Raw genomic sequence first — 23,914 nt, 5'->3', positions numbered from 1 at the left:
GGTGCCTTCCGCGATTCTCACGTCGCCTTGGAAGTGCTCTCATTCTTTCTGCCTCTGTCTCGCTGCGTCTGGGATGCCGGTCCTTCCGCATGACACACAAAAGGTGTATGCGTGGCCCACCTCTCTCTGGGCCTCAGTTTCCCATCTGGGCTCAGGGATCTCGGGGGCCCTTAGCGCTGACGAGGACACGGAAAAGCCTGTGACAGCTGTGTGTGCCCTGGGAAAATGGCACAGTTGCCCTTTTTCCAACGTTTCACCCGACGGTTTGCTGTTCTCTCTCCTGGCTCCCGCATCCCCGTTCAGCTGGCCTTGGCTCGCCGTGTGCAACTCGGCGAGTCCGTCTCTGCACGGGTTGGTGGGGCAGCCGGCAGCAGGGGGCCACGGCGGGGCTCTGCTCCCCCCGGCGGCGTCACCCCTGAGCGGTCTTACCTGCCCCACTTCCCAGAGGCACCGAGGGAGCACCTGCTCCGTCAGCCTGGAGAGGGTGGCAGCCAGGGCAGGCCTGTGGGGGGGACCCTCCCCGCCAGTCATCCTCCCCGGGTGTCCAGTGGAGGGAAAATGGCCCGGCCTACTCCCCACACCAGTCCCCCATCTCAACCCAGGGCTCCCCTTGGGCTAAAGCGGGGCCTTGGGCCCCAGCGCCGGGCCCTGTATCGGGACCCCTCTGTTTGTGAGCTGAAACCTCTCACTGGCTGCGTCCTTGTCTGTAGGACGGGGACACTTCACAGGGGTCGTGAGGACCCAGGGAGTGAACGCACGGAAAGCACTTAGCAGGGCACTCAGCTCAGAGTAAGAGCCAGATAAATGTTGGCTTTTATTCCTTCATGGGTTTGGGTCATAAGCTGCCAGTTTACTCTGTTTTTAATCAAAGCCAAAGTTTTCTGTTTTCCCACAAGTTAAAGAATGCTGAGATGTTGACAGTAGCAGTGGGATCAGCAGGGGGGCTGTTGGTCTGTGGGAGGGAAGAGGGGTGTGACAGCTGTTAAGAGGGGTGCAGCGGTGCGGACCTGCTGGGAGCTAGGCCAAGCGTCTGGCAGGAACTGGACGCACTGGTGGGCCCTTCCTCCCACCAGGAACCAGGACCTTTCTTGGGGACATGGGGATGGTTCTTGCAGCCGAACCTCTGGGGCTGCAGCCCCTTGTCCCCTGTGAGCCTGGGCACGTGGCCTGGCGGCTGGCAGCCAGGGTCTTCCGGCCTCACTGTGCGCACAGGGGGTTCTGATCCCAGGGGAAACGCGGGCTTTCGAGACCCACACCCGGAGCCACGTCTGACTTTGGGGCCTAAAGAGAGAGCCTAGGACTGGGTCAGACACCCGGGTCCTGACCCAGGGCTGGCCATTTCCAGCCGTGTGACCCTGCAGACGCCGCTCCCCCTTTCCCAGCCTCAGACGTCTGTGTCATTAAAACAGGGGCAAAGATCAGAGCCTTGAGGGGCGCCCCAAGGACGAATCGTACAGCCCCGGGAGGGCACACGATGAGCCTTGGATGCTGCCCCCTCGGCTTATGTGAAAACAGAGGTACTTCTCTCAAAACGTCCTGCGTCACTTCTTAAAAGTGTAATGCATTTCAGCGTGACCAGTTCTGGAGGAAACAGACGGGATTTCACAACCTCCCCACGGTTTTGCTAAATCACTGTGTCCTTTGTGCTGCTTTGGGGTTGCCAAAGATTCCATACGCCTTTCCTGTTGCTGTGGTAAAAAATTACCACAAATTTAGTGGCTTAAAGCAACACAAGCTTGGTCTCTTATGGTTCTGGAGGTCCGAAATCTAAAATGGATCAGTGGGCTGTGGGCTTCTGGGGGCTCTGGAGTTGGCTTCCTGCCGAGGAATGCAGGAGCCTCTAGAAGCTAGAGAAGGAAACAGATTCCCCCCCCAGAGCCTCCATCTTCAGGGCTGCCAATGTAGCCTCTTCTGCCTTCAGATCTCCCTGTGCTTCCCGCTTATAAGGATCCTTTTGATGACCTAGGACCCATGCAGACAATCCAGGATAATCTCCTCATCTCAAGATCCTTAACTAAATCACATCTGCAAAGTTCCTCTTGCCATTTAAGGTAGCCGTATTCACAGATTCTGGGTATTTAGATCACAGATTTCCTGGGAGAGGTCAACACAGCAGTCATTCTCACTTTAGTATGAATAACCACAATTGGGTAGTATTGTGCTTCCTTCCGAGCTAAGGGAAGTCCCTCTAAAGGAAGGGGGTTTGGGTGTGGTCAGCTCTGGAGAGAGGGACATGCAGGAGGCCCCGAGAACTGGTCCAAGCAGCCTCTCACTAGGGTTTAGCGGGTCTGGGCTTTGAGGGGTGTCAGGGACCGCCCTCCAGTGCCTGCTTTCTGGTGGCCTTGGGGCTCCATCTGACTGTCTGAGCCAGGTGGAGTGTGACGTTCCAGGGCCTTCCTGAGAGGAAGAGTGGACCCGAACCTTCCTAGGACCCTGGCCCTTCCCACTTCCACCAGTTTCTACCTTTCTTCCCTTTTTAACCCCCGTCGCCGTTGCCAAGGCCACCTTTCACTTCAGCAGACACCGAATCCGTGGTTTGCCTCGTTCCTCAGCTGCTGTCTGACCGGCAAGTCAGGCTTAACACCTTTTCATTTCCCTGCCTTGCAGTCCTGAGGCCGGGGCGCCCAGCTGGCCTCCGAAGCAGTGGGAGGGGCCTCCGGGTGCTGACGGCTCCACGTGTGAGGGCAGTGGGCCCCGGGAGGCCCCCCTGTCCCCGGTTCCTCGGCGATCGCAGCGTATCCCAGCGGAGGGCTGCCGCCGGCCTGGCTTCCTCTCCGTCCGCGGGGGAGGACCGTGACTCCTGGCTCCCAGGAAGTGCTGGTCCCTGGCCCCTGGGCTCTCCGCCCCTCGTCAGGGCGAGCCCTGGGTGCTCAGCCAGCTCCAGACGGGTCCGATAGCATCTCCTTTTCACATCTCCATGCCCCCCTCCCAGGAAGAAGCCTGGGGCGGGCCGCACCCCACACCTGCCCTCCTGCACCTGAGCACGCCTTCCGCCGGGACACCTGGAGGAAGAAGAGGCTTCCAGGTGACCTGGTTCAGCCAAGTCCAGTCTCCTGCCTGGTGCTGTGGGTTCAGTAGCTTTCCAAAGTACCTGATGTTCCCCAGTGCAGCCCAGGAAGTGGCAGGAAGGTGGCCGGCCCCCCATGGAGGGGATTATGGTCCACCTTCTCCCTACTCAGTGCAAGGAAAGAAATCCCAGTCTCCCCAGTGGGACAGGTGCCCCTGGCCCTGGCATCCCACAGACTCTCTCAGGTGGTCCCTTGCTCAGCACCTGTGCCCTGAGAGGTGCCAGCATCCTCCCCACAGCAGATAAACAGAACTCTGAGACTCCCTGAGTTCTCCCAGGCGTGAACTGGCTGGCAAGGACGTCCGCCAGGAGTTCAGCAGAGCTGCCTTCCTGAGAATGGCCCGGGGACGGAGGTCACCGGAAAAACCCCAAGGCGGGAGATGGGACGGAACCAGGAACTGTTCTGGAACCTGGTCACGGTGCCTCCAGGAAGTGGGTGGGCTTTTCCCAGAGCAGCAGGTCTCAGAACCACCTGCGTTCCACGTGTGTGACCTGCTTAGAGGGGTGGGCCAGGGTGAGGGACAGGACCAAAGGCCAACGTGCTGGTGATGGTGATGGTGGCCTGGCCGAGAAAGTGGAGGGAGGAAGGTCCACTGGGAGGGCAGGCAGAGCCCTGTTGGGTCGGCAGAGCCTGGGAGACAGGGCAGAGAAGGGCCCAGGCCCCGGCTTCCCCCCAGTGCGGATGTACGGGCAGACAGAGGGGCAGTCCTCCAGATCTGCACTGTCCAGGGCAGTAGCCACCAGCCCCACGCGCCTGTTTACGTGTAAGTTAATTAAAGTAAAATGCGAAAGTCGGGTCCTGTGTCCAACAGCTGGGTGTGCCTGTGAGGTATAGAGCGTGTCCATCACCGAGGAAAGTCCTGCTGGGCTGGGGAGGGCAGTGCAGGCCACGCTGAGAAGCAGAGTCTGACCCGGAGCCCCTGGGTGGGGCGAGGATGGCTGATCCCCTGGCAGCACAGGCGACAGCTGTGCTGCCAGCCCCGGGCATGGGGCCTCTGAGGGCCCACAGCTTCGTACATTTTTGTAGGGTTCTCTTTGAGGGGCTCTGCCCCAGGAGCTGGTGGTGAGTTCTGATGTATTTTCCAATGAAAATAATTCTTAATTCCACGACAGACTGAAAAAAATAAAAGGCCGGGGACGTATCGGGTGGGGTTTGCAGGCTGTGCAATTGGGAGACGGTGCCTTGCGGGGAGGGCTGTTCTGGGGTCTGCGGGGAAGAAATCTGGCTTAAATCTGCACCAGCCCTTTTCCAGTTAAAACGTCAAAGTTCGTAGAACCAGTGCTGTGCAGACAAGTGCTTGGTTCGACCAGGGATTCTCAGTTGAGCCAACCACCACCTTCAATCTCAGCAATACCCAGGTCTCCAGCCGCTGCAGACCCAGGGCATGGGCGGCTTCCAGTGATGGAGGCTCACGTATTTAATTCGACCCACAGTGTTTTTTTTAAAAAAGGAAATTTACTTGCCTACATTTGCAAGTCAGGAGATTCCACCAGGAAGCCTGGACTTGGTTTCCTTGATGTCTCAGGAGCTCTGGCCAGCGTGGCCTTCCCTTCTCCCGGGTGCCGAGCAGTCCCCGCCCTGGGTGCCAGCCCCCTGCAGGGTCTGTGACTGGGAAATGCACGCCAGCCACCTCCAGCTCAGCCGGGTGACTAGGCGGCCTGTGCCTCGGTCACCAGCAGCCGTCTGCAGGGTATCCCTAAGTGGCTCACAGAGGGACTGGTGCCAGGCCGGGGTCGTCCGCAGCCGGAGTCCTGCCCAGGCCAGAGTTACACCAGCTGGAATCGTGAATGCTGGTCTGTTCCCAGAGTCACAAGCTGGTTCCTGGAAAGGCTGATTCAGGTGACGTTTGGGGAAACACAGGGAAAGGGGCATGTCCCGTCAGGAGCTCTGAGAGCACGGGGGGCGAGGGACCCCCCCCCCCCCAGTGGATGTGCAACCCGCTGGACTGAGGCCTGGGTCTGGTCCTCCCCGCGTGGCCTCAGTTTCCCGAGGGTGGCTCTCCAGTACTCGGTACCTGTGCGTGTGCGTGTGTGTTTAGCAGTGACGTCGGCTGGCGGTCGGGTCCGGATGCTCGGGGTTGGGGTGTCTCTGGGCAACTCGAGCTGCATTTTGGGGAGTAAGGACTCAGGGGAGCCAGGCTGGGAGAGTTACCTGGGGAAATGCGGTGAGTCTCCTGTCGCCGGCGCATTCAAGCCCATACTGGACGGCCTCCGCCTTGAGTGGGAGGTGCGGGCCAGATGGCGGGAGGCCCTCGACTCTCGCCCGACCTGTGTTTCCCAGCTCAGGGAAGATCGCTGGCATTTGGTAAATTCTTATTAGGCTGAGGGTTGGGTTTCCTCCCTGGGTGCCGCCAGGGGGTCTCCTGGGGAAATTGTCCCCAGCGGTGGAGGCGGGGCATGGAACGGACCGGATCTCAGGCGGGGAGCGTGCTGGCTCCCGCATGACTTTGGACAGTGGGCCGGCGCCCCAAAATGTGAGGTCAAACCCTGGCCCTCACCTTGTTTGCCCCCAGGCGCCTGCTAAGCACTGATGTTTACGGGGTGCCGTCCACCCTTCAGCAGAGTCCTGCATGCCGCCTCCCGTCCCTTGGCCGGGCAGAGGGCCCCTCTGCCGCGCACGGTGGGGCTCGGCACGCGAGGGCCGACAGGCTCCTGGAGCTCCGTGCTCCTCACACCCTGGGCGGGATGTGGAGTCCGGGGAGGGCCGGGCGGCGCTCCCCTCCCCCCCACACTGCGATGGGGGCGGCCCGGCAGGCAGGGCTTCCCGGAGGCGGTGTGGGGCGCAGCACACTGCCGTCTGCTCACCAGCCCGGGAGGGGAGGGGCCGGCCGGCAGTGGCCGTGCTCACTGTGGCCTCTTGGAAGGCTTGCGAGGGAGCTGCCTCGGGCGGCGGGGGGCCACGCACTGAGAGCCTGGCTGCAGTCCTCGCAGGTGCAGAGCGTGGCGCTGTGCCGCGAACCCCGTGGACGAAGCTGCAGCCCTTGTGAGCCTTCATCGCGCTCACCTGCGCTCCAGAGGGGCCGTTACCCAGACTCCTTTTGTGCTGGGAGCCTGAGGGCCTGGTGGGGTGGGACACACGTTTGGGAAAGCCGACTGAGCCACTGGGAGACATGGAGGGAAGGGTTTTCTGGGAAGATGGAAGAGCGGAGCGGAGGCCTCAGGGCAGAGGCCCAGGAGACAGTGTGGTGATCTCAGCTCCACTCGGGGACACGGTAAGACCCAGGGCAGGGGCGGAGGCAGGCCACTGGTCTTGAATGCCAGGGTGCCCTGGGGACACGGACCAGCAGTCACCTCGTGGGCTTCAGAGACGGGTCCTGCCGTCCTCGTGCCTCCTGCACACCCGCAGGGAGCCTCTGTCCAGGCAGCAGGCGGGCAGCGAGAGCAGGTCGGGGTCAGTTTGCACAACCTGACCCGGGCCCCGGCTCACACGCGGGGAAGTCACTGGCTCCGGGCGGGTCCTCTGCTGCCTGGCCACCCTTGCCAGCAGCCTCTCCCGAGAATCTGCATTTGGTGGCCTGGATGGTGGGGAGGGTGTGTGTTGATTATCATTTAATAACCAGCCCCTGTGGTTATTAAAGCCTGATGGGCAGAGTCTGCCGATTTCCACAGTGCAGACACTTCCAGGCTTCTGGCTCCCGGCACGAGGTCGCAGAGGTGGGCTGGGAACAGGTGTCGCAGCACGGTTTCCACCTGCAGACGAGAGGAGCAGCCCCGGCTCAGGGAGTCGCTGGGGCATCGCGAGATCTAAGTGGTTATTCTGAAACGCAACTTATTTAGCTGTAGGTTTACATAATTTATTTTATTTTATTTCATTTTATTTTATTTTTGGTCTGTGCCCCACAGCTTGTGGGATCTTAGTTCCCCAACCAGGGATTGAACCCGCACCCTCGGCGGGGAAAGCTTGGAGTCCTAACCATTGGACCACCGGGGAATTCCCTATATAATTTCATTTTTAACGATGACTACGTTTAACGACTCGTTCCCAGAATCCTTGGGAATTTGACAGTCGGCTCCCCGGAGCTGGTACGAGCCACACGCCCCCGGCCACTGGGGGGATTTCTCTTTGATAAACTCCTTCTGTTTTGTCCCACTTTCTCCAGGCAAACGAGGGAGCAGGAGACACCCCCTGACTTCTTCTATTTCTCCGATTACGAGAGGCATAACGCAGAGATCGCTGCCTTCCACCTGGACAGGTGAGCCCCCCGCCCGCACCCTCGCGGCATTGGCACCCCACGGGCGGGCCCTGCTGCGTGCCTGGCCGGCGGGGGTTGCCCAGGTGACCCGGGGTAGAGAGCCGGCCGTCGGGAGCACAGGAGAGAAGAGAGGAGACTCACAGGGCATCCATCAGCCTCTCTGGCAGGACCAGAGGTCACGAGTCTCACCAAACCGGACCCCTTCCCTCCGCGACCACCTGTCTCAGGGCAGCTCTGCCAGCAGAACGCACGTTCTTTCTGGCCTCACAGGCCCCTTGCTGCTGGGGAGGAGGGTAGGCAGCCGACGTGAGGGGTCCACTCGGCTCCGGTGGGAGCGGCTGGAGGGTACGGAGCTGAGGACTCCTTTCCCTGTCCTTCTGCCAGGATCCTGGACTTCCGCCGGGTCCCTCCCGTGGCCGGGAGGATGGTGAACATGACCAAGGAGATCCGGGACGTCACGCGGGACAAGAAGCTGTGGAGAACCTTCTTCATTTCCCCAGGTAACCTCATCGCCCAGGTAACCTGCCCTGCGCCACACGCGGCGCTGGCTTCAGCCGCTGTGTTCAAGTCACCACAGGCCACACACCCCGAGTCTAAAAGTTGCCACAATGGTCTTGATCATTCCTGACTCCGCCCCCTGGGCCGGCATAGATGTTCTTTCTACCAAAGGCAAAAGGAAATTCGCAGCCTCTTGGGGGGTCTCCTCCGGGTGGTCCAGCCAGAGGGGAACTCCGTTCTTTGGACTCCCCCAGATTTAAAACACCCCAGCAAGACCCTCCCACAGTGGCAGGGGCCGCGCTGCCTCCCCCTCCTCCACCAAGTGCCGGCGGGGAGCAGCGACTTCACCTGGTCGCCTGGAGGGTTGGCCCTGGTTCCTCTTGCGCTCGGGTGCCCGGCAGGCTCCATGTACCGTGAGGTGTTGACATTTATGAAAACCTTCAAGACTTCGTATTGTAAACGTAAAGGCACACGTAAACGTAAGTCACACTCTGCTGAGTTACCTGCCCCAGCCTGTCTCAGATGTGGCACTCGGGGCTCCACGATCCGCCCTTTCCTTTCCCAAGCACTTCCTTTGTGCCAGGCCCCGCGCCGAGCTGTTCCAGGCACCCATGCTCACTAGACTTGAGCCATGGGGGAACTCTCTTGTATTTCCTCCTGGAACAGTTTGAGCTGTCCCAGTGATGCCGGCAAAGCAGGCTGGAGTGCCCCAGCTGGGACACCGAGAGCCACAGAGAGTGGACCTCGCCCCCCGCTCCCCTGCAGGAATGCCTCGGCCGTGCCTGGCACCACCCCAGTCAGTTCACGCCGACAGAAGCCCCGTAAGGCCCTGGATTGTCTGTGTCTGAAGACCTGCTGGCGAATAAAAGCCTGGCCTAGAAATTCCTTTCCTGTAGATTGACGTTCATATTGACATTCTCAGCGGCATGAGGCGCACACGTCCTTAATCTCATGAAGCTCCATGTTTGCCATCCAGTGCTCACCGAGAGCCTCGTCTGCTTCCTCCTCTCACAGCCCATAAGGAGAGGAAAGTTAGGGCAGAACCCCCCCCACCCGCCCGAGTCAGGAGGGTTTTCATTCCCTTTTGCATCGGTGTCTCACCCATGTGACCAGAAACCAAGGGGCAAAGTGAGAGCCTGTGTGTCGGGAGGGGTCTCTGAGGGCTTTCCGGTCGCCTTGCCTGGGCCCGAGCCGCGTGGACGGGTGGGACAGGCCTGTCCGGGGGCGTGGGCCCCGCCTCCGCCATGGCACAGGTGGGAAGGTTCAGGTGACGCAGCCGCAGCGGCGGGAGCCCCAGCCTCGCCGAGCACCCGCGTGGGATTCCTCGCTCAGGCCCTGGGGCGGCCCGTCGTTTCCACATCCCCATTTTTAAGTGGTTTAACTGACGTTTGGAGTCCGAACCATCCGTGACCGGCCCCCCACTCCTCCCTCGGGTCACAAGTTTGACACTCAGCCTCAAAACTGCCCCAGTCCCCGTCCAGAGGAGAGACCAAGGCACAGAGAGGTGAAGGGCCTCCCCCGAGGCTGCACAGCTGAGAAGCGAGAGGCCATGGGCCATCGGAGCACCGCCCAATGGCGGTGCACCGTCTAAAGGGACGCCCGGACGTCCCTTTAGAGACTGGATTTGGGTCTCTGATGAGGAAGAGGCCGTGGGCCCAAGGGACTGTCTCTTTTTTCACATGAATCCATCTAAAGCCAGCTTAGGCTATTAGAGGGACAGATTCCAGGGCTCAGAAAAGTATTTTCCTCCTGAAAATGGGCTGAGATTGAACTGCGTCTACACAGACGAGATCTCAGGCTGATCTTTCTTTGATCGCCCGACAGTCATGACTCGGCAGCAGCTGCAACAGCCTGAGGTGGGGGAAGCAGGGGGTGTGTGGGAGCTGTCTCCCATCCCCGTGTCCCGACCTGGCTGAGACTCTGCATGTTCAGAGGAGCCGCCAAGCCTGCTCTTCCATTCGAGGCGGTGTGACTGCCGCCTGTGGCCGGAGAAGGTCACAACTGTCACTCGGGCAGGCTGTGCAGCAGGAGGGACGCCTGGCCCAGATACCAGCCGTTCACACAGGGAAGGGGGCTTGCAGTGGGGCCGGGGGGCGCTGGCCCTGTATTTCTGCACACCCCAGGCTTGGGGTTTGTTTTTCCAGCGAAGGAAGGAAGTGATTGACCCTGAGAACATGCGTCGGTTGGTAGATGCACGGACAGACCCACCGCTCCCAGCACGGAGGCGTGGCTGCGGCCTGCTCCCAGCCCAGTGCTTCTCCAACCACTCTCCTTTGTGGGGGAATAGTCCACACGTCGTCAGCCCAGCGCTTGAAGTGGGCCGTTCCGTGGTTTTGGGTACATTCTCAGTGCTGTGCAAGTCACTACTGTCCGATTCCAGGACATTTGCTCACCCCGGGAGAACCCCCGTCCCTGAGTCACCCCCACCCGGCGCCAGCGGCTGCAGGTGTTTCCCCGTGGACTTGCCTCCTCCTAGTGTTTCACGTAAGCGGCGTCTGGCTTCACCCGCTGGGCGTCGTGCTCATGCTTCGTCCACGTGGCAGCAGGCGTTACACTTCATTCCTTTTGTGCTGTAGTATTTATTGTTCCACTCTGGATGAACCACACGGTTTACCCGCCCACCCCTTGACGAGCGTATGGGCTGGTTCCCCTCTGACTGCCGGAACGGCCTGCTGTGAACGTCTGTGCGCGAGTGTCTGTGTGGATGTGTGTCTTCGTTCCTCTCGGGCGTGTGCCTGGGAGCGGGATGGCCGGGTCACGTGGTGGTTCTGTGTCCAACCTTCTGGCTGTTTTGCGCAGCAGCTGCGCCATTTGACGTTCCCACCAGCACTGTGTTAGGGATCTAGTTTCTCCACCCCCTCAACACACTAGTTATTGTCTGTTCTTTTGATCAAAACTATCCTACCGGTTGAGAAATTGTGGACTTGATTTGCAATTCCCTGGTAACTAACGGTGTCGAGCATCTTTTCATGTCCTTGTTGGCCATTTCTGTATTTTCTTTGGAGAAATACCCTTTGAACCCCTTTGCCCATTTATTGATTGGGTTGTTCATCTTTTCATTACTGAGACGTAAATGAGCTCTTCTGTGTGTACATACCGGATGCTTATTAGCTTACGGTTTGCAAGCATCTCGCCGCCGGCTGAGTCTCACTTTTTTTCTCGGTATGAGGGCCTTTTTCAAGCCACTGGACAGACTCTCCACAGACTCCAGACTTAGTTTCAAGAGTGACGAGAAAGAGCTCGGGTTCAGATCCGAGCCCCAAGCCCCGAGCTGTTTGGCCCTGTGGTCTGTGACGCGGGGTTGGAGCAGGCGGCTGAGGTCAAGCGTGCGAGTGTGGGTGAGCCCCGCCCAGGGCGGGACGCATCGGACGTGGCGCGGACACGCTGGCCGAGGACGGATGCTGGGGGGGGGGCGGGGGCCCTGGCACGGGGATGCTGCCCGAGGGGCCCCACTGACTGCGTGCCCCCCCCGCCCGCAGCCAACAACATCTGCTTCTACGGGGAGTGTCCCTACTACTGCTCCACGGAGCACGCCCTGTGCGGGAAGCCAGACCAGATCGAGGGCTCGCTGGCCGCCTTTCTGCCTGACCTGTCCCTGGCCAAGAGGAAGACCTGGCGGAACCCCTGGCGACGCTCATACCACAAGCGCAAGAAGGCAGAGTGAGTCGGGGGCACGTTGGGCCGGGGCCTCCAGGGGGCTGGCTTCTTGGCAAGTGTGCTGTCCGGGCCCCCCCGCAAAGACGTGGCATCCGCGTGGTGGGGCTCCATCGCCTCCCAGCCGCCTGCTCCTGTTAATGCAGCCTCAGCCCGCCGCTGGGGGGTACCATCTGCAGACACTCTGTTCCGCGGTGACACCTCTTCTCACCCGGTCCCTATTGCTGCCCCGTGAACTGGTGTACTGAGCTGGGCAGCCCCAGAGGCTGGCGGGGTCCTCCTTGTCTACAGAGGAGCCCGCCCTTCTCATGCCGGCTCCCCTGCAGGTGGGAAGTGGACCCTGACTACTGCGAGGAGGTGAAGCAGACGCCCCCCTACGACAGCAGCCACCGCATCCTGGACGTCATGGACATGACCATCTTCGACTTCCTCATGGGTATGTCCGGGGCCACCGGCCTGCCCTGGGAACGCCTGACACAGGTCCGGCCACCGTGGGCCCGCTGGTACCCGGTTCCGCCGGCTTGGAGGCCAGAAGGGGGAGGGAGGGGACGCCTCTGAGCTGCACACAGGCTCCCAGCAGGCTCGTCCCTACAGGAAACATGGACCGCCATCACTACGAGACCTTCGAGAAGTTTGGGAACAAGACGTTTATCATCCACTTGGACAATGGGAGAGGGTGAGTCCTTCCAGACGCGGTGAAGGGCTGGCCGCGTCCCCACCCAGAGCTGGGGGAGCAGGCGCTCTGTGGGGAGGGACGGCACAGCCCCCAGAGGCCCCCGTATGTGACACAGGGTTCTGGCCAGGACGCCTGTGAGCCTGTGTGCCGGGGAGACTGAGGCCTGCAGTGGGTGTGTGTGCAGGGGACAGGCCGCTGCAGTGGTCAGAGCTGCAGGTTCTCAGACGCCTCGGGGAATCGGCTCTGGGCGCCTGGGCAGTTGCGTCTGCGGGTCACTTGTTCGCAGCGGCTCGACCCCGGGCCGACCCGCCCTCGAGCCTTCTCTGCCCAGCCTGCCCAGGCCCCTCACTTCCGAACTTCTGCTCCGCCCGGTGGCCAGAAGGCCAGGCCGCTTTCAGGCACCTGCCTCGTCCCAGGCCCCGCAGCCGGGGCTGGACAGCAGGGGCCGGGCCCCCGCCCTGCCCGGCAGGGCCCGCGCGGGTACCGCCTGCTCCGACGCTCCTGTCCCCGTGCTTGGGCTCTGCGCACGGCGTCCCCCTGCGAGTGGCCTCTCCACAGCTCTGCTCCTCTTCCTGCAGGTTTGGAAAATACTCCCACGACGAGCTCTCCATCCTGGTGCCTTTACAGCAGTGCTGCAGGTGCGGCCTGGCTCTGCCCTCCCCGAGGGGGGCCCACGCCCCTGGGCTGGCCCCGTCACTGCACAGGAGGCCCGTCCCCACCCCGGCAGTTCCCAGAGCCCCTCCCGGGACCCAGCCCCTGCCACCGGAATAGCCCACCTTGCGGCGGAGACACGAAGCCCCGGGCTCCCGCTCTGCCACCCTTGTCGGGGCTCCCGGCCCAGCCTCTCCTGTAGCAGACGGGGAGACAGGCTGTGGGGCTAAACGCCTGCCCGGCTCCGGGGCGGCTCCGTGCCGCCCGGCGCAGACGACAAGCCAGCCGGCCCGGGGCTGCCTCCCTCCCTCCCCCGTACCGTCTGCCGGGAGTAACGGGCCTGTCGGACACCGCAGGACCCACACGGGCCCCCCCTTGGAGGCAGGGCCCTCACCGCGTGCCTCTGAGAGGCCGGGGCTGGAGCGGGCCAGGGGCTGAGCCGGCTCCCCTGCTCGGGGCAGCTGCAGCCGGCGGCCAGCCTCCTCCCCCCCCCGCGTGCCGGCCTGACGTCGTTCTCCCCGCAGGATCAGGAGGTCCACGTACCTGAGGCTGCAGCTCCTGGCTAAGGAGGAGTTCAAGCTGAGCCTGCTGCTGGCCGAGTCCCTGCGCAGGGACCGCGTGGCCCCCGTCCTGTACCAGCCGCACCTGGAGGCTCTGGACCGGCGGCTGCGCCTTGTGCTCCAGGCGGTCGGGCGCTGCGTGGAGAAGGACGGGCTGCACAGCGTCGTGGAGGACGACCTGAGCCCCGAGCACAGAGCCTCTGCTGGGAGGTAGTGACCGCGAGCCGCGGCCAGGCCAGCTGCCGGGGCACACGGGCCAACGCCGGGGCGGACGGGCTGCCCGGGGACGCGTGTCCCTCACTTTCCAGACCAGGGCGGGCCGGCGGGAGCGCTCTGCCCCCGCGGACAGGGGCGGCCTGGCGGTGGGCCACCACCCTTTCGTATGGAAAGGCAGTCTTTATTTACTATTTTGTATTTATACCTGGTGTAAATGTACGTCAATAGAGACATCTATGCAGACCCCGACCACCCAGCACATCACACGGAGGGGCCGCCCAGCAGGGCCAAGCGCTCCTGCGAAGGGCTCCCACTCTGGACCGAACGTACAGTACAGACTCTCCTCCCTCCCCGGGGCTGAGAGGTGTCGTCTGGGGCTGCAGGAGGCTGTCACGGACTCAGGCCGACACGTGAACACCGCGTAGCCTTTGGGCGACGTGAAGGACCAGTCGTTTCCTGGCTCTCCAGGCTGCCTTCAGAGCCCCTTCTGGCTTGCTTCGGAAGCCTGTGCACGTGTGTGACACGGTCGTGTGGCCGGGCAGCTGGGTACTTTCACGGCATTTTCGTGAAATGGTTTGCAATGTGGTAAAAGTGCAATAAAGATTCAGCAAGTGTGCGCTGGGGCCTCGCTGGGGTCTGGGTCCCTCACTCCGTGGCGCTCAGCTGCCTGCCCACCTGCTCACTCCAGAAGAGTGAGTCCTAGGATCAGGTGTGGCCCGGTGTCCAGGCTGGAAGGAGGGGCTTGACGCAGGCCTGAGGTGGGCCTTGGGGTGGCGGGGGAGGCCTGTCCCGCTCTGTGAGCAGCTGCTCCACGAGGTCACACGTGGGTCCCAGAGTCTCTGCAGGCCTGGCATCACGTGGGCACCGTGTTTACCCAGCAGGAGCCAGGACAGTGCTGGCTGGACTGGCCCTGGGGACGGCGAGGGAGGGGCTGAGCCAAGGGTGGCCTGGGAGAGCCAGCCCTCCAACGCCCTGCTGGAGGGAGGGGACACTGGCCTCCTCCCAGCCCGAAGGCTGGGGCGGGTGGGCGGGGCCCAACCCTGGAGGAGTCACGCGTGAACCTCGGTTCACGAAGCAGAGAAGTCACAGTCCCTGTGCCTTTTACTGGAGGGTCCCTCACCCGTCACCCCACAGATCTCCCCATGCGCACAGGAGGGGAGACCACGTGGGGATGTGGGGAGGACACGGCCGTCTGCAAGCCAGGAGAAAGGCCTCGCCAGAAACAATCCCAGAACAGAGAGGAGCCTGTGTTTCGGCTGCGCCGTCTGTGGTGTCCTGGTACGGCACCCAGGGCGTGATCAGAAATACACCTGTGGTCTTTGTCCCCCATTGCTGACACAGAGCTTCTCAGTCAATTCCCTGAGCTAAAGACAAAAGAAGAAGGGTGTGCGGGAAGCCAGTTACGGTGGGGGGCGGGGGGCGCGTGACAAAGAAAAGCAGAAATGAGGGTGTGGTGGTTACGTGGATTTAAATCCGTGCTTCTCCCCAGTGAGAGTCTCTCCTGATTCAGATCCACCCCCGTTCAGGTCCAGAGAGAGAGATACTTATGGAGGGAGATTTCCTTAACCGTGCGAACGTCCCCCTCCCAAAAGGGCAATTTCTGCTCCATTGTTTCTCAAAATAATCGTGACGTGGAAGAGGCACACGTTAGGTGACGTCGGCTCCCCCTCAAAGGCCAAGCAGCGCCACAGAGGAGGTTCCGAGCTCTGCAGAGCTGCCCAAGAGGCCCAGAGCTGGACAGCAATTAAAGCCATGGAGACAGGTTCGTTCAGCACCATTGCAGTGGGGACAAAAAAAGGCCTCAGTAGAGAACTGGCTCAATTCCCAATGCAGCCTGGAAGGTGGGGATTGACAGCCAAGGAGCAGGTGAGGTGGGGGCTGGGAAATCGCTGCCTCAGGGGTTCTGGCTAAACCGGGATTCTCGGTGACGCCGGGCCAGGGGCCTCTCCTCCAACTGAGTTAACAGGGTTCTTGCTAAAGCTGGGCGATGCAAAGCCAGACCCGGGAGTCGAGGCCTCGCTGGGAGGGGCTTCGGAGGAGCCTGGCTGACGCCTCTTGGGTAGCACGGGCTCTCGTCCCCTTAGCACACAGCGAGCAGAGCTCTCAGAGGCTCCACAGCTCGGGCAGCGGCTGAGACACCAGTGGGAAGCCGGGAGGTGAGCCTGGGAGAGACAAACGGACAGACGTGCAGCAAACAGACTGCACGCACACCTCGAGGCCCCAAGGACGCTGCCGCAGGGTGTGGGACCGTGAGGGGGTCAAGAAAAAGGAAAACGGGACGGGGCGTGGGACCCCTGGCGTGACGATGACAGTTACCAAAGAGGGCTCGGAGTACAGACCCCAGGAAAACGGGAACCAAGAGGAGCCAGTCCTGCGGGAAAGGGCCGTGGCCTCGTCAGGGTGAGGACAGGCCTAGAACGGCAGCTGTGAGAACAGGTTACTTGCGGGAGACAGTCACACAAGGAAGGAAACACAGTCGAGGACAGTCTGGCTCGGCCGTGATGAGGTCCACAGACAGGAGCCTGTCAGCAATCAGCACCGTTTCCCCAAAAGGAAAATGTGATGCACCGGAATTGGGAGGGGCTGGTCCTCTGTCAGGTAGGAAGTAGGTAGGTATTTTGTAAAACTTAAAAATAAAAAGCCTGTGATTTAGAAACATGGAGGTGATGTGCAAACGAGACAGAGAACAGCACACCCAGGGAGACTTACAGAAAGTGATGTCTCGGGCTCTTTGCTTCGGGAACAGGGGTGAGGTGGGCAGGGGTCTGCTCTTGTCCGTGATCTAATCTGTAGTGTTATTTGACTTTTAAAACTGTGTTTACCTATTACTTTGATAGAAATTCAAACAGCAGGTAAAGCTGCTGGATGGGAGGAGAGATGGGGGCAGGGCCTGAGCTGTGAGCCCGGCGAGACGGGCACGCCACCAGCCTAGGGCCCCCCTGCCTTGTCCCGTGTGTGCTCACGACAGCTGTGCAGGTAAAATCTGAATTCCATTTTGCCCATTTTCACCATCTAAACCGAGGCCCAGACAGGTAAAGGGACTTACTTTCCTGAATTAGCGCAGGAGTGGGTGGTGTTTGGGACCCGGATGTGCCGAGGGAAGGGCTGAGGGGCGAGGGTGCTGGAGGGAGCCTGGAACGAGAGGAAAGAAAAGGTTTTCGGTCAAATTCCTCTAGGTGAAAGTCCGCTTCCCCACAAGAGTTAGGCAGCGTGCTTGGGCCACGGTAGGACGGCACCTGCCACAGGGCTGAGGAGAAAGGGTTAAGAATTCAAACATGATTAAAAGACAAACTGGGGGGAAATCAAAACAAAAACCCTCCTCCAGTCGGCCTGGGGCCTGGTTGTGGAGAATCAAGAGGCAGGAGGCAACCCCTCTGAGGGCAGAGACCGCTTCCTGAATTAAAACAAGTAAATGAAAAAATAAATCAGTATCTAGATGGGCACGCGTGCGCGACCCCTGCCCTGTGGGCCCGAGGGACGGAGCGGGTCAGTGGGGCTCCGGGGACGCAGGTGGCGGGCTCACCCTCGCTCCCGGGCCCCAGCCGCGAGCCTGAGACGGCTGGAGGGCAGGGAGGCCCGAGCAGGGGGCTGGCAAAGGCCCCCATGGGCCCTGGCACTCCCCGGTGCCGCCCCACCTGGGAGCAAAGTCAAATGTGCACATTCCTGAGACCAGTCCCCCAAGGGCCACGCCCAGAGGTGCAGGCTCCCCGGGAGGCCGGACGCAGTGGCCCCCAGGCCACCCTCCGGAGGTCCTGCTCAACCCTCACGGGAGACTCTCCCTCGAGTCCATGTCCCCCCCACCCAAAGGGACCACGACAGAAGCAGGTGAGCAGAGATGCCTCAGAAGCCTTGGCCTGGGGGACCGGAGGGAGCTTCATCAGGAAAGCAGAATTCCAAAGCCCCTGTGGGAGGGGTCCCCACCTGCACAGAGGGATGTTTCTTACTCTTCTCGGAGCCGGCTTTCGGGCCTGGGAACAGTGTCCATCCCGTCCCCGAGAGTAGGGGCAGCTCCTGGCCTCTCGGCTTTGATGGGGTAAGCGGGGAGAGGACACCGGGTGAGGGGGCCTCGGGGCCGGCTACAGCGCGGGGTCTGTGGGGTGCACACCAGGCCCAGGGCAGCCCCGCCAGGCTGCTGTGGCGGCTCCAGGCAGCCAGCCCTGCCCAAGGCCTGTGCTCTGTCCCGTCCCTGCGGCAGGTCGCAGCACCCCAGCTCCACTCAGCTGGATGTATTCCTGTGGTCACCGCCGTCCTGGGGGCGCCTGGGAGGCCTGCGCTGGGGACACAGCCCATGTCTGGTCCCCTTGCACCATCTAGAGGAAAACCTGAGAAAAGCAAGACCAGCCTCCCCAGGGCAGAGATGACCAGAGTCTGGCCTCAGAAGTCCCCTAGGTCCTCAGGATCAGAATCCAACACCTCAGAAGCAGAGGGGGTACAAAGACCCTCAGCTGCCCGGCAGACGGGTTCCTCAGCCAGCCAGACCATCGGCAAGCCCTGCCAGTGGCTACCCAGGCCCCAACCAGGCCAGCCTGTCCTTTCAGTGCCCAGGGGCTCAGGGTGGCCCCACCAGCCCCCCAGGCCAGGCCCGGAGCCCCGGTGAGGGGGCTGTCGACCTTGGTCCCCTGTTGTCCAAGGACCTAGCACAGTGCCTGGGCCCCAAAACACCTATAGAGTCAGTGGGTCATTCTTCAGTGAGTGCTGAATACAAGTTCTGTACACTGATACATACTTCCACCACCAAAGAAGAAGAATATGGAATTCATCTGGAGGGTTGAAGTGCTCTGGCCTTCTGGAAGCTTCTAGAAGCACCATCTCCATGGTGCCCCTGGGTCTTAGCAGCAGCCTTCCACCCTGGAGCTGTCTGCCCCCACCCCACCCTTATTTCATTCATTCTTATTCCAAGTGCTGCTCAAACATCTCATCCTGGAAGGTTTCCTAGCCTTTAGCCTGGGTGACCTCAGTGCATTCTCCATGGATGCCCCCCCGCCATGTCAGATCATGTGTTTCTGAGGTCATCTGGCCAGTGTCCACTTCCCACTAGACTGGAAGCCACGTGAGGACCAAAAGGACCACAGCTCCAGCACATACAGGCCGGCAGCTCTGCCTGGTTCAGCCCCCTCCGCCCTGGCCTGCTTCCTGACACTGAAATGGCCGGCTTCCACAGAGGCACAGCCCTCCCGGCCCTGCGTCCGGGCTGGCCCGGTCTGCCGTTCCAGCCTTTCTGACCCTCTGCAGACGCCACGCAGTCCCCGCCGTTGGGGTCGAGGGTTCCCGACTCCCCGTGTGTGGTAGCAGCCCCCAGGCAGGCGCCCAGGGGTCCACACCTCCTGGTGTTCACGCCGGGTGAGCCCCCGCCGCCTGGTGCCCAAATTGTCTTTGAGGCCAATAGGATATGTGAGTGGTAGCCGGTCACGGCCAAAGCTGGGCTACAGGACACCCCGGGCTCCTGCCCCTCTCTCTGGACCTATTGTGAAGGGGGAGAGCTGCCATGTGTGAGGAGTTTTATTTTTTCACCTTTCTCTACTTTATAAGCTTTCTGTAACAAGCACAGCTTTAACTACAAAACACAAAAGCGTAGGAGTAACTTATAAGACAGTATAGCGATCGCGTGAGTCCCGTCTTCCCCCCACACCCTCCTCTTATACCATTTGTGACGTTTCTGCGTCAGACATGCTGGGTGCGGGCTGCTGGGCTCCAGGACTGTTCCCAAAGACAGGCTGCAGACCCCTCTGGCTGGTCTCCCACATCTTCGGATAGGCCTCCCGGTGGACAGGCGTGCAAGCTCCCACAGGCCACCTCCCGACCCCTGGAACTGCGGTCACACCCTTCCCCGAAGGGCCTGGGTTCAAATCCCGCCCCACCCCCACTCGAGTGCTGTGCTTTCGGGGGAGCTGTTTGCCCTCTGCGCCCCGGGTAAAGGGGACTAAACAAAAGGCCTGACTCACAGGATTGTCCTGAGAAGTGAGTAAGCATGAAAAGCGTAAAGAATCTTAGAACCCTGCTGGCCTCTGACTGCAGCTGCTGCTGTCAGTATTAGTGGTATTTGGAGGGAATTTTTGGCTTAAAGACCAGAGAAGCCTTCCTTCTCACTGCCGGGCCCCCAATTAATGTTATTTTCAGAAGTAAGTCAAGCACGCTTCAGAAGCCCAAGAAACCAAAACACGTTCGGAAGGTTTCCTAACCAACCAGACTTCATTTTCTATTCAATTAAACTAGGGAACAAACTGAGCCGTTTCCTCCACCATGCACTCTTTAATGCTTCAGAAGCCCCTCCCTGTCTCAGGACCTGCAGCACCTCTGGGACAGGGCAACAGCTGGCTGCCACCTTCCCTGGGCAGATGCTGTTTTGTTCCAGGAGGGAGCTGTGCGATTCCACAGCCCCAGGCCTGGCACGCAGCAGACCTTTCCAGACGGTTCCCCGCTCGCTCGCTTCCTCCCGCGCGTCCAGTGAGGCCCACGAGAGAGCCGGTGCACGAGAGAGCGGGACGCGCTTCCACCTGTCCTGCCCGGGGCTCGGGGCTCTCCCGCCGGCACTCGCGTGGCTTCAGCAGCTCACCGTCCCGTCCCCCCAGCTGCTGCAGGTAAGTGGGCGTTCAGACCCACGCTCCTCTGATGGACCTGCTCCCCTGGGCTTCAGTCGGTTGCCCTGAAACCTTAGTTCTCTGACAGATTCGAGAAGAGTCACGATTGCGCAGAGTTCTGGTTTTGTTGCCGTGAGGGTAGGAGTCCTGCTATTTTCACTGTGCAGACCTGCCTCCGTCAGAGCTTCACCCAGGTCTCGGCCGTAATCAGCCGCCAGTCCTTCCGCGCTGCTGGTGGTGCCCGTGATGTGGCTGGACCACAGCTTGTCCAATGCTTCCCTGTTGAAGGACATCTGGGCTGACTCCAGTTTGGGGAAAAGAGGAACAAAGCCACTATGAACACGTGTCACGGGTGCTGGTGTGAAGTTAAGTCTCCACTTGGGATAAACGCCCAAGAGTGCACCTGCCGGGTCACGTGGTAGGTGCAAGTTTAGCTTTTAAACAAACAACCAGAATGTTTTCCCAAGGGCTGTACCGGTTTACGTTCCCACGTTCCAGCATTTTAGATTTTGACACCTGCTAGAGAGGAAGCTGTGGAGCCAATGAATGCATCTGAGCCTGAGTGCACCTCAGATCCCACCCGAACGGGAGCCAAAGCGGGAAGGGTGCTGGTGTAGCTGCCCCGGTGGCCCCGGGTCCTGGACACGCCCCACCCCAGCAGGCCCCCCTCTCTTCTTCAGCAAGGCGGGCAGCAGCAGGCCGTCCTGCGCCAATGGGCTGCACTGAGCACAGGTCATCTCAGAGCTACAGGTGCAGCTTTGAAGGCAAAATCTTCTGGAAGACGATCCAGGTGTCCTGGCCTCGGGCAGACTCGCAGACAGGGCTCGTGGCCGGAATCCTGCAGATTATTCATGGAAATGCCTTTGGGTGGCACATCCGACTTGAAACAAAAGGGGCCCCCTTAAGATCCCACCTCACCTCTTCTTCCTAAGGCGTCCTACCCCTGTCCTCTCTCCCACGTGCCCCCACCGGTGGCCCACTCCCACCAGAAGGGACCAGAGACGCAGTGGCTTGGCTGATGAGAAGTGGAGCTCTTCACCGCAGGCTGCAGGAGCCGGTTACAGGGCAGGTGGCCACTGGGCTCAGAGCCGCGCACCGGGCCCCTGGAGGAGGGGACAGTGAGAGCCAGTGCGTCGGGGACACAGGCTGCTGGAGGGTGTGCTGAACCCTGTGTCTCTGGCCTGGCTCTGATCCAGTGTCCAGGCAGGACACACCCTGACCCCCGCTGCTCTGGGGCTGCGGGCCGGAGGCGCAGAGCCTGGCGGGGAGGGCTGAGAGCCCCCGCCCTGTCTGTGGCCTGGCTCCTGGCAGCGCGGGAGCCCACTCTGGGGAACCAGGAGCGGGGGAAGAATCTACATGTCTGGGGGTGCGCCCAGGCTTGGCGGACCCAGCGAGCTCCTCCCTGAGGTCTGGGGCCGGCGCGGGAAGCGCGAGGCGCGCGGGCCAGAGCGGGGGCGGTGGGCGCCCCGCCCGTCGGTCCACCCAGCGCGGGTCCCCCCTCCTATCGGCGGTCCGAGGCCCCCCGCGAGCCCGCTCCGCTCCCCTCGGCGCTGCACCGGCGACGGGATTGGATGCGAGAGGACGGGGTGGGGGCGGGCGGGGGGACCCCAGAAACCCGGGTTCCCAGCTCAGGAGGAGAGCAGCCGGCAGTTCAGACGCCGCTGCGCCGCACCAGCGAGAACCACCTGCGCGCAGAGCTGCAGCGCCGGCGGGCGGCGCGGAGGAGGCGGCAGCAGCAGCGGCGGCGGCCCCGCGGGCTCCCGGCCACCACGATGTTCGACAGCTCGCAGTATCCCTACAACTGCTTCAATTACGACGCCGACGACGACCCCGCGGGCGGCTCGGACGAGGAGAAGCGGCGCACGCGGCCGGCGTACAGGTGACCGCGGAGCCGGGGCGGGGCCGCAGGGGACAGCGGCCTTCCGCCGCGAGGGGGCCAAGACCCGCCTGGGAGAAGGGAGGGGTCTCTTCTCGCCCGCGCGTGCGGAGTAGCCGAGAAGGCTCCCCACCCTCCCCGGGGAGCCCCCAGGTGTGCGGGAGAGCGTCTGGGGTCTGCGCAGAGCGGTCCGGCCGGGAAGGGCAGGCGGGGGAGACGCCAGACGCGCCCCGGGGTCCCGCGTACGGCGCCCGCCGGACCTGAGCGCCCCCGTTTGCAGCTACATCGCGCTGATCGCCATGGCCATTCAGCAGAGCCCGACGGGCAAGCTGACCCTGTCGGGCATCTACGACTTCATCATGCGCCGGTTCCCCTATTACCGCGCCAACCAGCGCGCCTGGCAGAACTCCATCCGCCACAACCTGTCCCTCAACAGCTGCTTCGTCAAGGTGAGCCCCGTCCCCGCCCGCCCCCGAGCGGCCCCCGCGGGTCCCGGGCCTTGCGACTCCCGCACCAAGGCGCCGCTGGCTGGCGGGGAGGGGGGGCGCCCCGGCTCCCCGGGTCGGGGCGCGTCGTCCCAGGGCTGCCCAGGGCTCACCCTAAGCGGCCCTGAGTGAGCGCTCGCGGCGGGCGGTCGCACCCGGGAGCCGGCCGGGCGCTGAGCCCCTCACTCGCACAGGTGCCGCGGACCCACGGCCACGAGAAGGGCAAAGGCAACTACTGGGCCTTCGCCGGCGGCTGCGAGTCGCTGCTGGACCTTTTCGAGAAGGGCAACTACAGGCGGCGGCGGCGCGGCCCCGAACGCGAGGAGGCGAGGCGGACGCGCGCGGCCGAAGCGGAAGCGCCCCGGGGTCCCCCCGAGCCGGCCCCTGCGAGGGGGAGCCCCGTCCCGCGCCGCGAGGCCCCGACCCCCGCCGGCCCCGCCGCCCTGGGGAGGGAGGCGCACAGGGACATCAAGTTCAGCATCGACTACATCCTCTCCGCCCCCGCCCCCGCCCCCTTTCCGGGGCTCAGGTCGCCCTACGTGCAGGAGGGCAGATACCCCCGGCTGGAGGCCCAGCAAATGAACCTTCACCTTTGGGCGATGTGAGAGGGGCCGAGGCTGCTCCGCCTCCGGCGCTGGCAGCCAGTCAGTCTGGGGTCTTGCGGGTGCTTTGGGCCCACCTCAAGTGGAGAAGTGAGGTTCTGCCACATCCCACAAACTTCCGCGGGCTCAGGCTCAACGCTGAAGCCAGCCTAGGCTGGGGGGAAACACGGTGGTCCGATGAAAGGCACTCATTTCCATGTTGCGGCTTTATCCCTTCAGGTGAAACCCATCGGGTTCCCGTTTGATGACTTAAGGGTTTGCTCTAGACTCACCAGGTGATCCTGCTTGAGGGCTAAGAACGTGGGTTCAGGGTCACATTCACTTAGAGTCAAGGTCACGTTGGAGCGTTTGCTTCACAGACGAATGCGCACGAAGCTGCCGGTGAGCTAAGTGTCCGGTGAAGCTGGTGGGCGTCTTCCTTTAGAGCTGAAAGCAATAATAATAAAGTACAGACGGTCGAGTCAGCTATTAATCAACCCCGTAAATGTTGCCCAAGGTTTTTGACTGTGTCCCTGTTATGGGTGATGTGATTGGAAGTGACAAATGCATCTCGTGTTGTGGGCAGAATATTTGATGATTGTTTTAAAACTTCTGTGTACTTTTTTATAAACGAAAGAAGGAAGGAAGGAAGGGTGGGAGCGGGGAGGGAGGTCCAAATTTGGGACGGCACGGGGGCAAAGCACACTTTTCTTGATTCTTCTGAGCAGGGAGTAAGCCCTATTCTGGCATGTTCCATCCAGCTGGTTTCCGAGGCAGGTGGAAGCAGACGTTCCGAGGCGGGCGGATGATAAATTCCTGCTACGCTGTGAGGGGAATGGTTAGGGAGTGAACAATTACAAGCGTTGGAGGTGGGTGCAT

General features: G+C 61.7%; 2 protein-coding genes across 2 annotated transcripts in view; both read left to right on the top strand.

The window, feature by feature from the left end:
• FAM20C (FAM20C golgi associated secretory pathway kinase) overlaps positions 1-14,131 on the top strand; it is a 30,261-nt gene extending 16,130 nt beyond the window's left edge. The window contains exons 4-10 of the mRNA XM_059038526.2: positions 7,168-7,260; positions 7,645-7,760; positions 11,238-11,418; positions 11,739-11,848; positions 12,007-12,088; positions 12,667-12,726; positions 13,264-14,131. Coding sequence (XP_058894509.1) covers positions 7,168-7,260; positions 7,645-7,760; positions 11,238-11,418; positions 11,739-11,848; positions 12,007-12,088; positions 12,667-12,726; positions 13,264-13,513 — 892 coding nt within the window. The 3' untranslated portion in view covers positions 13,514-14,131. The remainder of the gene's footprint in view (positions 1-7,167; positions 7,261-7,644; positions 7,761-11,237; positions 11,419-11,738; positions 11,849-12,006; positions 12,089-12,666; positions 12,727-13,263) is intronic.
• Positions 14,132-21,821: 7,690 nt separating this feature from the next.
• Positions 21,822-23,411, top strand: FOXL3 (forkhead box L3). Its single transcript, XM_059038543.2, has 3 exons — positions 21,822-21,972; positions 22,250-22,418; positions 22,649-23,411. Exons 1-3 carry the CDS (start codon positions 21,866-21,868, stop codon positions 23,057-23,059), a joined length of 687 nt encoding a protein of 228 aa, XP_058894526.2. The 5' UTR covers positions 21,822-21,865; the 3' UTR covers positions 23,060-23,411.
• The last annotated feature ends 503 nt before the right edge of the window (positions 23,412-23,914 follow it).

The sequence above is a fragment of the Kogia breviceps genome, chromosome 14 (genome assembly GCF_026419965.1).
Source record: "Kogia breviceps isolate mKogBre1 chromosome 14, mKogBre1 haplotype 1, whole genome shotgun sequence".
Classification (NCBI taxonomy): Eukaryota; Metazoa; Chordata; class Mammalia; order Artiodactyla; family Physeteridae; genus Kogia; species Kogia breviceps.
The sequence above is the reverse complement of the archived record's forward strand: the minus strand, read 5'-3'. Positions and strand labels throughout refer to the sequence as shown.

Excerpts from the sequence above, each read along its gene's own strand:
- FOXL3 (XM_059038543.2), top strand. The coding sequence starts at position 21,866 with ATGTTCGACAGCTCGCAGTATCCCTACAACTGCTTCAATTACGACGCC. Across the intron at positions 21,973-22,249 it reads CGCACGCGGCCGGCGTACAG|CTACATCGCGCTGATCGCCA; the intron begins GTGACCGCGGAG and ends CCCCGTTTGCAG. Across the intron at positions 22,419-22,648 it reads TCAACAGCTGCTTCGTCAAG|GTGCCGCGGACCCACGGCCA; the intron begins GTGAGCCCCGTC and ends TCACTCGCACAG.